Here is a 17,570-nt window from a genome sequence, read left to right as displayed (position 1 = left end):
AAAGAATATAGTAATTAGGTTCTTTTATAGGCAGCTACAGCCTTATTATAGTAGCTGCTTGTTATTAATAATAATAGTATTATATACTTCCTCTTTAGATTTACTAGCTGTTATAGGCTCTTTTTTTTATACTTATATAGGATTGTTATCTCCTTTAGCTGTTATAGGCAGTAGCGCTAATTAAGCTTCTTCTTATACTATATAGTATAGTTTTACTATAGTAATATAAAAATTATACAGGCTGTAAGGTAATTTAATAGTATAAGTAGTGCTGTTATTAGTAAGTAGGTAAAATAGGCCTTACTAGCTATCTTTCTTATACTATATATAAATAAATAATTAAAGGGGTAGCGCTATAGTATTTATTATATTTAGGCTATTATATATTACTAGCGTATTATGTACTTATCTCTTTATATAAATTTACTATACTATATTTATAGCCTTTTTTACTACTTTAGCGCGCTATATAGTAAAAAAGGTAAGTAGTAAATTATCTATAATATAAAGGTATGCCCTAAAAATAAGTAGAGTTAGTATAAGGCTATTAAGGCTAGTAGTATTATTAATAGCTTTAATAGCTAATTAAAGGGCGACTTTAGGCTTATAATTACTATCTATATAGATAATCTTATACGTATAGTAAAAGGCAGTATAGTATTACTTAACTTTACTAATAGATTAATAGGCCTTAATAAGCACTTTATTAACCTTAATAGATAACATACAGGCGGTACGTTTAAATTTAGCTATATAAAAATTTAGGCTAGCGTTAGTAGTAATCTAATTAGGCAGCCTAAGATATATATTAATCTAGTACATTTATAGTGCCTCTTATATATACTCTATAGTAACTAAATATAAGAATCTTACTATATTAAATATAGTAGCTAAGTTAACTATATAAAGTATAGGCTTATTACTATCTATATATATTATATTAATAAAGATTTTATAGTTAAATTTATAGTTATTATATAGTGTAAATTTAAAGCAGCTAGGCGCCTTTACGTTAAGTTAGTAGTAACGGTAGTACTTATTAATCTTTTTAAGTGTAGTAAGGGAGGTAGATTTACCTACTTGTTTAAGCAGCTTATAAAGGTAATTTACTAATAGGTAGCTAAATCTATAGTAAATCTAGTGTAATTTACTATTAGTTAAGTATTACTTTATAATAGTGCTCTTAGGCGGCTCTAAAAGTATCTATATATAGCCTTATTTTTAGGTAATAGGCATAATAATTTTATCCTTAATAAGCTAGTTAGTAAGGTTATTAAATTTTACGCTATAGTAATCTATATCCTATAAGTAAAAAAGAAATAGTATATTACTTATTATTATATAAAAAATAAGTTTACTAATTAGTGTAAGTATATAGATTACCCTAAGGGATTTATAGTAACCTTTACTACTAAAGCAAATTATTATTTTACTAGTATAGGTAGTATTTAATAAGATCTCCTTACTAAGGTGTTTTTTAAGGGCATAATACTATTATTAACTAGCTGTAGATACCTTAGCTGCACTAGTGTTAGGTATAATACCTTAAAAGGTAGATATAGAGTAGTAGTTATTAAATATAAAGATATTACTACTTTTTGTAGTTATGTTAGGTAATACCTCCTTATATAGGTTTTTATAGGTAATAGTATAAAAAGTCGCTTAGTTATATAACTTCCTATAGGTTAATAGGCTATTAATTAACTACTTACTAAAGTATATAGTTATAGTAAAAAACGTAGTAAATTTATAGTTTTTACTATCTAATAGGTAAATCTTATTATCTTTACTTACTTCTTTAAGATAACTTAGCTTATTACCCTTATAATTAATAAGAAAGTAACTAAAGGTGGTCTATAAAGCCTATATAAAGTAGGTGCTTTTATACTATATAAAGGAGGCTTATTATTCCTCCTTTATATACTTAGTTAACTAATAGCCTAATTTACTATAGATAAAGCACTTTTTAAATAGATTACTGTTAGGTAGTGCTTTACTACTAGCTAACTATAGGGGGCCTTATAAATAGCCTTACTATCTCTAGGGGTCTGCCTTATAGTTATGCTAGCTGTTATACTTATAGTTAACTTAGTATTAGTTATTACTATAATTATTATTAGTAAAGTATTATAACTATAGCTTATAGTAGAGAAGTAAATTTACTACACTATTATGTAATTATATATAAAGGCTACTAAAGGTAGTAAGTAGATTAAGGATAGTAATAAAGTATTTAAGCACGCTATAGTAATAAGTAAGTAGTTACTTATAGTATTCTTTATTATATAAGGTGCTATTATAAGTAGTTACTTATACTAACTAAGTAATTTATATAATAAGTGCCTTAAGTACTTTAAGCTTACTTTTACTAGCGTTTTCTCTAGTAATTAAATTAAAGGAGGTATAGTAAAGCTTAGCTAGGCGTAAAAAGTGTACTTTATTACCTTTAAAGCGTTATTTAAGCTTTACTATTATTATATTAAAATTATTAGAATAACTAAGTAATAAGGTAGTATAATACTTATATAGCTCCTTTTTAAGTATTACTATTACTACTACGCTATAGTAGTTTTATAGTATGCCTATATAAATATAAAAGTTATAGAAAAATAGTAACTTTAAGTTAATAGTTTTATATAGGCTACTACTATATATTAAACCTAAATTATTTATATAAAACTTTATTAAGTCTATTAATTACCTTAACGTTAGGCCGTTTTACTTACTTACTATTATAGCTATTATAGCTAGCGTTACTAATAGTAAAAAACGTAGTTAGACTTAGGCTTTATAGATTTCTACTATTATCTAGGGTTTTTATAGTAATAAGGCTAGAGGAGGTGTAAATAATAAATTATTATAAGAGGTTACCTAGGTAATTAGTAGTAATTTACAGGCTATAGCTTGTTTAGCTGCTTTTACTATAGTAATAGCTTTAATAGGTAACACTACTATACTAGTAATCTTTTTATAGAAATTATTATCTACTAAGCGCTCTCTAAATCCTCTAACTTTTTATATAGTAGTCTTAATTATCTTTTTATCTTAAATAATAGTTTTATTATCTTAGATAGCTTAGTAAAGACGTACTATAATTATAAAGTTTTTTACTTAATTAATTTATACTTTATAGCTTATAAGGCACTTATATAGCCTCTTAAGTATTTTATATAGCAGGAGGGTAAAATCCTTAGTTTACTAATCTTTAAAGTTAACTTATACCTTAGCTTAAAGAATACTATATAAATAGTTATTTACTTTATACTTAGTAATATAATATACTACTATAGTAGTAAGGCTGTTATATTACTAGGCCTTAGTAAGATCCTCTAGTATATTTATAATATAATCTCTCCCCTAAATATTAAGAATAACATACTTCCTAAAGTCGCTTAGTATAGGGTATAGGTTACTTATTATAGCTACTAGCTTTATAGCGTTATATAGTATTACATACTTATTATAAATTATTATAAGTTACTTAGTTAATTTACCTTCTTATAAATTACTTATTATCTCTTTATACTTACTTATCTTAGTTACTTACTTATAATTACCCTCTATTAGCCTAACTACCTCTTAGTTATAGGCGTTTCCCTTAACTATTATTAAAGGGCGTATACATCTGTTAGAGGATTTACTACTAGTAGTATAGATAATTATAAAGACTTAGGGTTAAATAGAAACTTAAAAAGGGAAGGCTTATAGTAAGCTTATAGGTAATAAAGGCTGTTATGTTAGTAACGTAAAATAATTTAGAGGAAATTAAGAAAAAATATATAAAAAAGAGAAAGTTAGTAAGCTTTATAGGCTTATAATAAAAGGAAGGTAAAGGGCAAATAATTACTAATTAACAGTAAGTTAGTGCGTAAAGTAAGGTGTTTTTTATAGTTAGATAGAGGACTTTTTATATAGTAATAAAGTTAATTTACTTATATAAATAACGTATATTTACGCTACTCTTACTATATTAAGGGGATATAACTACTAGGTAATATAAATTAACTTATAATAGGTGTGTAGCGTAATCTTATTATAAGGGTATTTATAGATAGGATTCTTAGTAACTAATTAGGGCTACTATAAATAATTAATAGAAAAATTACCTCTTCTTATATTACCTTACTAATCTATAGTAGCTTATAGTAGTAGTTACTATAAAGTTAACTACTAATTAGTATTAGTTTTACTAGGGTAGTAATATAGTTAACTATACGTATTAATAGGTAAGTAATAAATAATAGGGGTAAATACTAGTTCTAAATTATACGTAAAGAAGGAAAACTATTGTGGGATTACGTGGCGAATTCACTGCGTAATATCCCTGTAGATCTAGTAGATTTACAGTAAATTGGCTGTAGTTATTCCGGCCGATCGGCGTTAATCTATACCGCCGATATCCAGGCGATAGTTAACATCATAATAATAATATTTAGGACCTATTAACTCTAAATAAGCCTAAGTTTTACGCTTTAGGTATTATAAAGGTAATTAATATAGTACTAATACTATAAGAAAAGCACCTAACTTAGTAGCCTTTACTACTTACTTTTATACTTAGAATAGCTAAACTAAGTAAAGATATATCTATAGATAATTATCTAGGCTATATCTAGTAGGGAGGGTAGCTATTAACTTCTAAACTAACACTTAAACCTAGAGACGTCTAGGAATAAGCACTAGAGGTAATGCTTATTATTATAAACTAATTAATAGTAAATAAAGGCTTACTTGAAAATAAAAAAGTTAACTACTAAGATTAGGTAGTTAAAAATAAAATTATTATTTAAATAGATATACCTTTAAATAAGGGGGGTAAGATAATATATAAGACACTATATTTAAACCTTATATCTACTAGCTATACTAATTTAAGGTAAGATTAGGTAGTATATAACTAAGATAAGCTAAACTAGACTGCCTTAACTTAATAAAGCTATTACCTATATAGCTTACTACTTAAATTATTAGTAAATAGCTAGTCTAATATAAAAAACACTAGCTTCTTAGTAGCTTTTACTTACTTTAGATAAGGCTAAAATAAATTCTTTAATACCTTTATACTAAATAAGTAGAAGGTAATTAATAAGGAGTATATAGGTTACTAGACTATATATAACTATATTTATATAATAATAATCTAGCTAAAGTATATCTAGAAAACCTAAAACTTAGCTAAAAAGGAGTATATAAGTAAGTTACTTTTACTACTAAATAATTAAAAGGAGTTTAAATTACTTCCTTTAGTAAGGTATATATTATTTATAAATATAATAGTTACTAAGATTTATAAGCTAAAAGAGATAAGAGCTTAAAAGGTAGTAAACTAAAATAAAGTTACTATAAAACTAATCCTCTTAAAGTAAGTATAAATATATAAGTTAGATTAAGAAGGCTTTCTTAATTAATATAAGGTATATATATATATAAGAGGGGATATATAAAAAAACACCCTCTTAAATAGATATATACTACTACGCTTATAGTATAAACTTTTTATATAATAATAGCTATTATAGCTAAATTTAACCTTAAAATCTATTAATTTAATACTATTAATATATTCCTTAACATAAAAAGGGGGCTAGGGAAGCTTCTAATTATATACTATCTTTTTAATAGGTTTAAGATACCTAGGAAGGTAGTTTAGCTAAAGTGTGCTCTTTATAGCTTATAAGATATACCCCTCTTTTAGTATAAAGAGTTCTTAAATACCTTATGTTATCTTAAAATAGCTCTAGTAGCTAAAGACCTCTACCTATTCTAGACGCTAGATAAAAAGGTCCTAGTTATTTTCTATATAGATAATATACTTATATTATTTTATAAATTAAATAAGGCTAAGGCCTAGGTAATTATTAATAGTATTAAAGTAACTTATAAGGTAAAAGACTAAGGCCTAGCTAAGTAGTATTTAGAAATATAAATCTTATATAACTACCTAAAGTAAAAGATCTATTTAGCTTATAATTAATATATTAAGTAAGTAGCTAGGAAATTTAACCTAGTTAATATAATAGTACTACTAATTTTACTCCTAACTATAACGTTTAAAAAGAATAAATCTTAAGTAATACTAAGTAAGGTAAGGTGTTTCTAAGAGAAGATTAGCTTAATCCTTTATATAGCTATTATAATATAACCTAACGTTATATACACTTATACCTTACTATTATACTTCCTTATAAATCTAGTGTAATAGTATAATTAGGCTACTAACTAAGTTATTTAATACCTCTACTACACTATATATCTCTTAATTTATTATAGCACCTTAGGGGGTGCCTAGGCCTTAGTAATTATAAGTAACGCCTTATTTATAAATAATAAAGAGACGTAAAGATTATCTTAAAGATATATTATCTTGCTCTTTAAGGGGCTAGTTTAGTAGAAGGCTGCTTAGTAAAGTATAGTTATAATATTAACTATAGAGGTAGAGCTTCTTAGCCTTAAGCTTATAGTAAAAAAGGTAATAGTAATAAAGTAACTGTTTTATAATATATAGTTAGAGCTTAGTAATATATAAAAGATTAATTATAATAATAGTTAAATAATTTACTTAGTAATTAGTAAAAAAAAGTGTATTTTAACTTACTTATAGTATATTAATATCTAAAATATATAGCTTTAATAAGAATATATAAAAAGGTTATTTAATATTATATATATACTTATAAATAATATACTAGTAAATAGGCTTATAAAAAGTCTTATATATAGTAAGTTTAAATAGTTTAGATTACTACTTAATCTCTAAGATATATAAATAATACTTATATACGCTTAGGAAAAAAGGTTAGTAAAAAATAAATACCTAAAGGCTATTTAAATTCCTATTTATTACCTATAGGCTGTTCTAAAACCTTTTTCTAGCCTATAGGCCTATTACTTCTAACTAGAAGCCTTAAAATAAAGTTATTTTTTTACTATTATTACCTCCTAAAAGATTTTATATACTAGTCTATAAAGATATAGTATATAAGTATCTACTTTATAAGGAGAATAGCACTAATAAGGGTATTAATTATAAAGTAAATAGTAGCTTATTAACCTTTATTTATAGTAATAATAGCTATACTAGAGGGGGTATTACTAAACGTACTTATAATAACTAATATATTTTTACTAGATTTACTATTAAAGGGTCTAAGGACTCTCTAAGGGGTAAGTAGTACTAACACTACCTTATTAATTTTTTATATACTAATATAAAGGTCCCCCTAGAGAAAGGTTCTTTTAAATATAATATAGCTATATAACCTAGTAGTTATATAACTAAGGACCTAAGTATAAGTTAGTAGCTAGCTATAATAAGTTAGTATATAAAAATATATATTAGGAGTAACGTTACTACGCTTTATAGCTAAGAACTCCCCTACTAGGTAATAAAGCTTTAATCCCTTATATATAATAATATTTAGCACCTTACTTAAGGCGTAACGTTAATATTTATAAGATTAGCTCCTAGCTACTAGCTTATACTACCTTAAGGAGTTACTATAAAGTGTACTTATAACACACCTTATACACTTAACCCTCCTTAGGGTAGGCTTAGGGGTCCTAGCCTAACTACCTCTTTTAGCTTTTTCCTCTTCTTCTACCTTAAAGGCAGCTTACGCTATATAAATAAGTTAGTAATAGGTTACTTAGTAAATAGTAGGTAGTAACGTACCTTTAGCGTTACGCTAGAGGAACTCTTATAGTATAGCCTAGCCCCTAGCTATAGCTATAGCTAGGGCATAAGGGGAGAGGGGGGTGTTAGTATTAGAGGCTTATAAGCTATCCCCTTTTTTATTCTTCCTATTTATACTTATAATAAGGTTATTAAAGACCTTATTACCTTTATAGACTTTATCTTAGTTATACTAGTATTAGATATTAGTATTACTTAGTAATATAGAGGTAAGATAATAGTAGACTACCTATATTAAGGGGGGGGACTATAGGCTAGTGATCTAGAGTATTAAAAGGGCTATTACTCTTCTTTACTACCTTATATTACTTAGTGTAATATTTAAGCGCTACTATATATACTATAGTAGTATAAATATATATAGCCTTTTTATTTTTTTTAGTAAGTATTTATTTAAAATAATTAGTATTATAAATTACTTAGCTTATAATAAGTAATTATAGTAAGTTATAACTATAAAATAAAATAAAAAAGATATAGTAATATATATAGTTATTATTATTAATAATAATAAAAAAAAAGCCTAACCTTTACTTAGTAAAAAGTTAGATAATAATAAGGCAGGAGGGTAGTTAAATAGTTATTTCTTAGCTAATTAGGGGCTACTATTTTACTTAATAATTTATATAGCTAGGGGTATAAAAATAGGGATAAATATAGTAATTTATCCCCCTTAATAAAGGCTTATATAGTATTTCCTTTATATAATAGTTATATTTTATAACTAGGCTTTATAAAGCGTTATATACACTTTACTTTATTTACTTAGTAGTAATCTTTTTTATATCTAGTAGTTTTTAGGCATATAATAATCTATAGATAGTTAATTATGCCTAGGGGGGTGTGTTATAATACCCTTATATATATTACGCGTATCTAGCTCTAGTTAGCTGATTTCTCTAGACTAGAGAAATAGTTATTCTAAACTAAGCCTTGTCTTTACGTAGCTGACCTACTTAAAGAATACGTATTTCTTTAGGCTAGATCACCTATCTCTACACTGTAGATAGTTAAGCCGTTTTCCCTATGATCTTTCCTACCTAAACAGTGCCTCTACAACAAGTAAATAATGGCTTAACATCCGTACTAAACAGGGACGTTTACGCCTTTATATTATATCATTAGTACGTCGGTCTTTGTGCGGGTGCGCACTGCGATCCTTGTCCCAACTGCCAGGCTGGGGATGTCTCCTTTGTACGAGGTAGATACTTTATAAGACTAGTTTGTTCGCCGTCCTGGGTATTTTCCAAGTCCTGTGGCCATCATCGAGACAATTAATAGATATCAAAATTTCACTTTCCACCATCCACTTGCACTTTCAAAACTACTATTGCCATAGCTCAACGTGCTTCCGATGTTGGCCTTCGACCGTGCCAGCTATGGGCCAGCCAGCTGCGACAGGAGTTCTCCATACGAGGGATAAAATGCAGGCTTCACAGTAAGCCACTTATACGCAAAATACTCCTCGTACCAGCCTGCCTTGGCGGACCAATCTGCCTAGTGTTCCCCATCTCCGTCGCGCCTGATGAGGCTCTCCGCCGGGCACACATCAGTTGTCGTGTTGGCCGAAGATTGGGCGCCTGTCAGCTATAGCCACAACCATATTGTGGCGATGCAGACGGACAGACGAATCAAAATGGCGGAAGCACTCGGCTTGGCGACAAGCATCATCGTCGTCGTCGATATGACAACCAAGGTCGGCAGTGCCTCGTTCAAGCTCATGCGACTCTGGAAGGAAGTCAAGGAAGTCCCGGTCATGCTTCTGGAGAAAACTGAATGGATCAAAGACCTCGAAGAGTTTCTCGACGATACCGAAAGTCAAATAGCCCAAAATCAGCTCCCCAAAGCAGTTTACGATATGGCTCGCTTGCAGAAGCACATCGCCAAAGCCCAATGTGCGCTGAACGACGTCCAAGAGATGGTCGACCACTTGCAGGCCAAAGTCAATGCTGACCAACAGGGCTTCAAGCGGAAGTTTGCATCGACCAAAGTGCTCCTTCGAAAGGACGAATGGAATACTCTGGAAAAAAGCCTCGACTCGGCACTGTATCTTTTTTCGATAACACAGACACAGTACTTGGTGTAAGTGCAATTTAGAGTGCTCATCACATACGTTTCTAACAGTAGTTGCAGAGCAATGTCAACCTTTTGCACAACCTTCCTACAAGAGCAGCCAAGATCAACCAAAATCCCAGGTCAATCACTGATCGGGAATAGCGATTCATTCGGGGTGGACGAAGAAAAGCAAAACAGCATCAAAAGGAGAAAGCCCAGTTATGCTCACTCTACTGTAGCAAACGTCGTTGCCATGCCATACTCAAACTCTTTTTTTACCCGCCTTCCGCTTTGGTTTTGGTGCCAACTCCAGTTTCCAGTTCTCCGTTCTCACTCCAACTTGGCTCAGTGGATCTTTGTACTCAATAATAGCACAAAGGAGCTTTCAAGGGTGGCAGTTGAATCTGAGCACATACGAAGTGATTGAAGATTTTCCCAGAGAGTTGTATAAGAGTGCTCAAAGGGACGATTATCTTGGCTTCTTTAGATGCTTGGATGCGCATAAGATCTTCATACACGCAATCAGTTTGGTTTTAGTTTGCTTAAGGTGAGTATACCGAACTGAAAAAGAACCTTTAACTCAGGTTGGCTAATTTATGATCCCATCATCAAGCTTGGTGTGATGTATTACAGTTTCACAACGACAAAACTGCTTCTAGAACGAGGTCTTGGTGGGTACGTGAGCGAGCCACCAAGCACAAGGACCAGGTTAGTTTGTACGAGTGAAACATAAAGAACAAGATCTAATATATACTCTACATTAGTGTGCCTATCTTATTTCTTCATCTAGATATGTTGAACGCTCCCGGTTCTGGACCTCGAGACCTTCAGTTCCTCGAGCTTTTCGCAGATTACGGTCTAGACGATGTTCTCTAACATGAGGATACAAGCCAGATACTACTCAGCAGCGGTGCCAGTTACCCTGCTTTTCGGGCTTTTCTCAACCGTAATGATTTAAGTTACACTTCATTGTCGATTGAGAAAAGACTTCGACACCTGAGGTATTTGGCAGAGAGTAGTAGGTGCTGGAGCCTAGATGATATCAAACAGATCATTCCCGAGATTGGAGAGCTTACTGCTGAAATCATCGATCTTTCTGTGAAGGAAGGTTGTTCACTTCTTCATTCATTTACCTTATTTTTCTCATCAAGATTGAAGAGGTGGGAGAAACGCCCGGATGGTGAACAAAGGCTTGAGCAGGAGAAGGAGTGGAACAAACTCATTGAGACCTCTATTCGCCAAGATCCTACAAGCTTGCATCGCCTCCAGAATGTTTGGCTCTATGGTTATGGATGGGTTGAAACCTCTCCATTATCTTGTTTTATGTGGTCTTTGCTCCTTTCAATATTTCGATTAGGTTCGAGTTCCTTGATTTGGGGGGACACGTCGCGACGTGGGAGGCAACTTGTGATGAAAGGGTTGGAGTCGGTATTCGCCGCTTGGATCGCGATGTTGTCCGATTGCGGTGTTGACCTTTTGAGTTATGGACTCAAGGAGAGACAACTATACGATGAGGGTTCCATGCACTATAGACGGCGATTCTTTCTGCGGTTCAGTTCTCCAACAGCAGCTCGGCTCTTCTTCGTTGGTTTCACCTATTATGGCGCTCGGCCGGAACAGTGGAGACTCTGGTGGACTTTTGAGTACGAAGAGTATGTAGAGGAGTTCTGGAATCTAGTCGAAAGTCGGGAATTCAAAATGCCGGGGAGCTGGGTGGACGAACCTTGGGATTTGGATGATTTGGAAGAGGAAGAAGATCGCAGGCTCGAGATGTGGGAGAGGGAGGAAACCACGCCATTGATTTGGTCCGAGTATCGCAAAATTCGGCCCCCGGTCTAGCCACTATATTTAGTTTGGGTCACTCCAATCAACAGTGATAGACAGCTATGATCACGATAAATTCTACCCCGTCACCCAGTTTTCGTCGCACCGTATCGTTATCTACAGACTCAACTCTAGACCCAATTAAGTGGTCATTTCAAGAGCTTTTCGCTTATGGCACAGTCGATTGCGGTGACGCAAGCTGCATCTCTCCCGAGCGGCACATCAGGATCCTGTTGGTTGGATTGCCAGTCCGGCTGCTCCTGGAGCCCCGGCCCTGAGTGGCCACAACCCATGCAACAACATGCAGTTTGCCGCCGAGACTCCAGGCCTGTTCCGTCCGCGATGCTGTGCCGCGGGGCTGTGTGACAGGGGTCGATGGGCCGATTCTTCAGGTATTCTTAATCGCTCTTGAACATTCGGGGCTTGCTGGCTGTCTGCTGGCAGTCCCACGAGGTTACGGGAAAATATTCCCTTGCTTGCCTCTTCCATCTCCATTGTTTTCCTCATCCAGACAGCTTCGACAAGTCACCCCATCCATGACTCCCTGCGGGTTTGCCGGCTCTCTAGACTTTCTCATGTTGAAGCGTTTCCCCTCATGGAAGTCATCGGCGCCGTTGCGAGCGGCATAGTCCTTGACCAACTGAGCACGTGAGGACGTGCGTCGTCTACGCTGACAAGGCGCGCAGAGTCGTGGACGAGATGGTGAGGGATTTACAGTCCAGCCTCCAGAGGACGCCGCAGCAAAACTTACAGAGTCGGACGAGGAGGAAGGTGAGACTTGCGTGGGAGGAGTTGAGGAAGGGCGATTTGGAAAAGCTCGAGATGAGTTTGGATGTGGCGTTGGGTATGGTGCTAATGTGTATTGGAGCTTACGGCAGGTTTTCCGAGGCGTGCTAAACCATGGCTGCAAGACCTCAGAGACTCCGACATCGACCTCCTGCAGTATGGCAGGGCCGAGGCGCTCAAGATCAAGTTTACGGCGCTCGATGTCAAGGGCGTTTTCGACGCCGATGCCCTAGCCACCTCGCGCAGGCATGTCCGGAGCTTACTGCGGATGCGGAAGTCGAGGATGCAGATGGTGGACAACGAGCATCCGGGAAGCGACCCCTATTGGCTGCCAGCCAACTGATGCTGCCAAGCTGTGTTGGTTGGGTCACAAGTTTGCCCTGCTCGTATGTATACCCTGGCATGGAGTGGCTACAACCCATGCACGATATGCAGCTTGCCGCCGAGGCAGCAGGCCCGGTCCGTTACAACTCCAACGACTGCGCCGCTGGAGAATGGCAGGGCAGAATGGAATGCTTACCCCTCTGAGATGAGCGATTGTGTCTTTTGGAAAGACTGGAGTTCTGTTGATTGTCTCCTGCTGTTGCGAACCTTGTCTTTCCCTCGGGTCGACTCTTCCTTGGCGTCAGACGATTAGACTCGTCCTCGCCGGTTTACTTTGGCAACAAGTGAAACATTGTAGACTTTTGCATGCAGATATTCGCTCGATATGGAAATTGCGGCAAGCGGTATCGCCTTCATCCAAGCCGGCGTTGGCACCGGCAAAGCAATCCTCAAAGCCATTCAACTATGGGAACAAGTAAAGCAGCTCCCCGACGACCTCAAGGCCCGGATCAAGAGGCTCAGGTCCCTCGAGCCGATCCTGCGCCAGATCGAGACCGAATTCACGAAGCACCCAGACATGTGCGTCCATCCGACTGCCCGGCAATCCATCGCCTACGCGAGGGAGGCTGAGGCGACGTTGAGATCGCACATTGAGAAGCTTGAGGGCAAGATCCAAGCTCCCAAGGGCAACTTCAGGCGACGTGTAAACTCATTCAAGATCATCACTCTGAAGAAGGAGGAGATGTCGATGTTGGAGAGTGAGCTTGCGTGGGCGATGGAGTCGGTGCAGTTGGCCATTACGTGCTTCCATATGTGAGTTGGCCTTCTTGCCTTGCGAGGTTTGCCGCCGTTTGCTAACCTTTATGATGCAAAGGGCTAAGAGCGACTTGTCGGAACGCTCTATAATTAACGAAACCTCTGCGCGTGTTAGAGAATACAGTATGGCATGCCAGGATGACATGGTGAAGAAAACGGCTCAAGCGGTTGTCAGCATGATAAAGGTCGAGGAGTTATCCGCCATTGATTTGAAGCCCGTCGACTTCGATACAAGTAAACAAACAAAAGAAAGTAAACCAATACGACAGCCGAATGGACTTATCGCCTGGCCTTCAAGCTTCGAAGCTTCTGTCTTTGGGCGCTACTCCTTCCGTCGCTCCAAGGCAGACAACGGATGGACTGCCTCGGTGCAAATGCCTTGGTCTCAACGTGTGAGGGAGCTTCGATGGACCGGGTGGCAGTACTGTTTCCACACTTATAACATCAGGCCGAGGTCGTCTCCTGCCTTCAAAGCTGCTGAGAAGGGAGACTTGGCGGAATTGATGAAGCTCTTTAAGACGGGACAGGCGACGCCCTTTGATAGAAACGAACTTGGCCGTTCGCTCTTATACGTGAGCTCTGATTTACCTGTCCACGACTGCAAATGACTAAACCGTCTCTAGTTGGCTGCGAAAGAGGACAGGTTGGAAGTCTGCCAAGCCCTCATCCAGCAAGGCGTTCCCGCTGACGACGAACGAGAACTCCATGGCCGGTAAGTCACCTCACCGAACCCACTTTGAGGCACAACACCACATATACACACGCTCTTCCCTTGACCCTGGATATTTGACATGCCTAATGTCATTCGATTTCAGCAACCCTATCGACGCCATAGTAACTTCCCGCAACAACTTCACCTCTCCCACCGCCGCAGACGCAACCCACCAAGCCCTCATCACCCTCTTCCGCACCGCCGCCTACGGCGCCTCGACCCTGACCGTTGAGCGCCTCTTTGCCTACGTCGCAGAGTATTCCGCCGGCGACGACTTCATCCGCGTGTATCAGACCCAATTCCTGCGTGACTACCACGGCCTGCCCCTCCGAGACCGCGCCGAGGCGGTGCGGCTCGCCTCCTTCGTCGCGCACGACCCCCGGACCTACCGGTCTCTCTTGTCTATAGACATGGAGATTACCAGAGGCGACGTAGAGGAGTCTGAGAGGCAAGGGTTCTCGCTGCTGCACTCAGCCGCGATCGCCGTGGGGAAGAGGATGGCGGATGAGTTACAGTATGACCCACGCGCGTTTAGGGCGCGTTCGTATACCGAGTATTGGAGCGACCTCATCGTCGACACGGTCCGGGCGGCCCCCGAAGTCAACAGCTTGTGTCACGTCGAGACGGTGGTCCCGTGGGGCTGGTTTTTCGTTCCAGTCTGGAGGTCCACGCCCCTTGTCTCCCTCCTCGGCGGCGCCCTATGTCGCTTGAGCCCAGAGGTCCGCTTGTCGGAATGGGAATCCATCTTCCAAGCCGTACTCAAGCAGTGGCTGGGAGACTTGCAGTCTGCCGGGGTCGACTTGCTCCAGTACGGCAGACAAGAGGCACTCGTACAGAAATTCACGTGTCCCGAAGTAAAAGGCGCATTCGATAGCGACGCCATCAACGCTTCCCGCAGGGTGGTGCGGAACGAGCTGCAGGAGGCGAGCAAAGATTCATGGATGATGAACGTGGATAGGACCTTCGACAAGAGTGACCGCTACTGGAATCCCATACGCATAATCGCGCTCGATTATGGCCCGGAGGTGGACGATTGGCGAGTGCGGTGGCTCGTCGAATCCGAGGCGTTTGCCGGCGAGTTCTGGAGGGTTGTAGAGGCGCCGCGGGTCGCCATGCCTGGTAGCTGGGTCGATTAGGGAACGGCCTAACCAACCACTGAAGCCATTTCCTTTCCCATAAAATGAATGTCTTTCATAGGTGCTCGTAAGCCCGTTGAAAAAACAAGGGAAACATTGACTTAGCCGCCGGTACGACACGGCGCTAAAGCCGGGCGATCACGGGGCAGGCCGGGCGACTAAGCCGGCCCCACCATATGCAACCCCACCCCACAGCAACGTCCAGGAGCTTCCTCCCCGCGCTTCGTCATCGCTCTCACCGCGCCTGGTGCGGGGCACTCTCAACCAGCTCAAGCTCGAACCATATTGGAAAGAATCAAAAACAAAAAGAAGAACCTTCCCTCTCCCAGCCCTCTCCTGCTCTTAATCTCCGTGTGCTCGAACTGTGTCGCTTTGTAACAGCTTCTTACCTCGTTCTACGAACCCCCCTCCCCCCGAAAGAATGGCGCCCAGAGACACCCGCCCACCCGGCAAGCAGGGCGAGTGGTACCTAGGCGACGCGGACAGACTCGCCAAGCAGCTTGATGAGTTCCTCGCCGACGTCCCGGACCAGATCGACGGCCAAGGGCTTCCCATCCCTGGCGCCCGCGTCATCATCGCCCCGTCAGTCTTCCCAGTCTTCTTCTCTCTCCAGCTCGCCTCCGTAGCGGAATTGTGACATGACAAGAAAGCAAGCCTTCCCATGCTGACATTGGCGACGTGAACAGCCACGCAGGCTACTCCTACTCGGGCGCGACCGCCGCCTGGGCCTACAAGGCCCTCGACCTCAGCAAGGCCAAGCGCGTCTTCCTCCTCGGCCCGTCGCACACGTACTATCTGCGAGGCTGTGCCGTCACCACTTACAAGAAATACGGTACACCTTGGGGCGAGCTGCGAATCGACGAGGAGACCACGGACGCGATCCGCCGGCGGGACGGCGTCGAGGACATGCCGGTCCGCAACGAGGACCGGGAGCACTCCCTGGAGATGCACCTGCCGTACCTGTTCAAGCGGTTGCAGCAGACGTTCGGCTCCCCCGACAACTTCCCCACACTCGTCCCGATCCTCGTCGGCGACAACAACAAGGCGGAGGAGAAGGAGGTGGGCAAGTGGCTGGCCGAGTACCTCCGGGACCCGGACAACGCCTTCATCGTGAGCTCCGACTTCTGCCACTGGGGCAGCCACTTCGACTACACGGTGTACTGCCCCGACGGCGACGTGACCAAGATGCAGAAGCTTCGCCCTCACGGGTCCGCACCGGACGGCCCGCCGATCCACGAGACGGTCAAGCTGGTGGACGACCTGGCCATCGAGGCCATCAAGACGGGCCGGCACAGCGCCTTCTACGACAACCTCAAGCAGACCAAGAACACGGTGTGCGGGCGGCACCCGATCGGGGTCACGATGGCGGCGCTCGAGGAGCTGGGCGGCGAGGGGCAGGAGCAGCAGCACCGCTTCCGGTTCATCCAGTACCAGCGCAGCAGCCTGGTCACGGGCCCGGGCGACTCGAGCGTGAGCTACGTCTCGGCGTACGCCGTGGTATAAAGTGTTTACGGTGTCTTTTCTACCATTATCATTCGTGACGTCGTTGTCACAGCCATGAAGGGGAGGGGAAGGCGCGTGTGTCTGTGTCTGTGTGTGGAAGATTTTCCGGATGTATGTATCAAATTTACCATGCGGTGCGTGTGTTGCTGTGCGAATATTCGGGCTGCGATTGGAACGGGGGAGGGGGGGCGACGACGTGAACGGGAGGAGTATGTTTTCTTTTCCCCCGAGATGCTTAGACGCGGAGGGAGGGTTCACCTTGACTTGCCATGACAGGGTGATGGTTTGTGGATAGAGAAAGCTTCCTTGAGAGCTTCTGGCGCTTTGGAATTGAGAATTATTGACATCATCCCCGTCTGGTGTGTGCTGGCGGTCAAAGACACGTACACACACACACACACTTCTTTCTCTAACACACATACGCATCCCGGTAACAGTCACCGGACGGAAAAAAGTAAAAAAAAACAAAAAAAACAAATACTGGCTTAATAATGTCCATCGGCGTACGCATGATTCCTCGCGTCTGATGTTGACGTCTCGGCCGTCTCTCGGCAAAAGAGGACCTGTTTCTCGACAGCTAGGGTGGAAGGGGGAGGGGGCATTGAAGCGGCGGCAAACAGCGCGGCCGGAGGCAAAGAAGGGCCCCTTCCCCTCTCCCCTCTCCCCTCTCCCCTCTCCCGCGTTGTGCCTGGTCCCCGGGCCCGGAACGGCGTCGATGCGG

The 17,570-nt window shown here is 39.7% G+C and overlaps 4 protein-coding genes across 4 annotated transcripts; all 4 read left to right on the top strand.

The window, feature by feature from the left end:
* Window positions 1-9,329: 9,329 nt before the first annotated feature.
* Window positions 9,330-9,779, top strand: GLRG_05977 (uncharacterized protein; the record flags this gene model as incomplete). Its single annotated transcript, XM_008096662.1, has 1 exon — window positions 9,330-9,779. One exon carries the CDS (start codon window positions 9,330-9,332, stop codon window positions 9,777-9,779), a length of 450 nt encoding a protein of 149 aa, XP_008094853.1.
* A 2,388-nt stretch (window positions 9,780-12,167) lies between these two features.
* GLRG_05976 (uncharacterized protein) lies at window positions 12,168-12,701 on the top strand (the record flags this gene model as incomplete). The annotated part of the gene is made up of 3 exons (XM_008096661.1): window positions 12,168-12,220; window positions 12,259-12,416; window positions 12,451-12,701. 3 exons carry the CDS (start codon window positions 12,168-12,170, stop codon window positions 12,699-12,701), a joined length of 462 nt encoding a protein of 153 aa, XP_008094852.1.
* Window positions 12,702-13,067: 366 nt separating this feature from the next.
* Window positions 13,068-15,346, top strand: GLRG_05975 (uncharacterized protein; the record flags this gene model as incomplete). The annotated part of the gene is made up of 4 exons (XM_008096660.1): window positions 13,068-13,495; window positions 13,557-14,070; window positions 14,122-14,210; window positions 14,314-15,346. 4 exons carry the CDS (start codon window positions 13,068-13,070, stop codon window positions 15,344-15,346), a joined length of 2,064 nt encoding a protein of 687 aa, XP_008094851.1.
* A 421-nt stretch (window positions 15,347-15,767) lies between these two features.
* Window positions 15,768-16,849, top strand: GLRG_05974 (memo-like protein; the record flags this gene model as incomplete). The annotated part of the gene is made up of 2 exons (XM_008096659.1): window positions 15,768-15,928; window positions 16,033-16,849. The coding sequence occupies 2 exons, from the start codon at window positions 15,768-15,770 to the stop codon at window positions 16,847-16,849; spliced, it is 978 nt and encodes a 325-aa protein (XP_008094850.1).
* Between the last annotated feature and the right edge of the window lie 721 nt (window positions 16,850-17,570).

This window comes from Colletotrichum graminicola (assembly GCF_000149035.1).
Source record: "Colletotrichum graminicola M1.001 genomic scaffold supercont1.21, whole genome shotgun sequence".
Lineage (NCBI taxonomy): Eukaryota > Fungi > Ascomycota > Sordariomycetes > Glomerellales > Glomerellaceae > Colletotrichum > Colletotrichum graminicola.
Note: the sequence above shows the minus strand (reverse complement) of the source record. Positions and strands in the feature narration are given on the sequence as shown.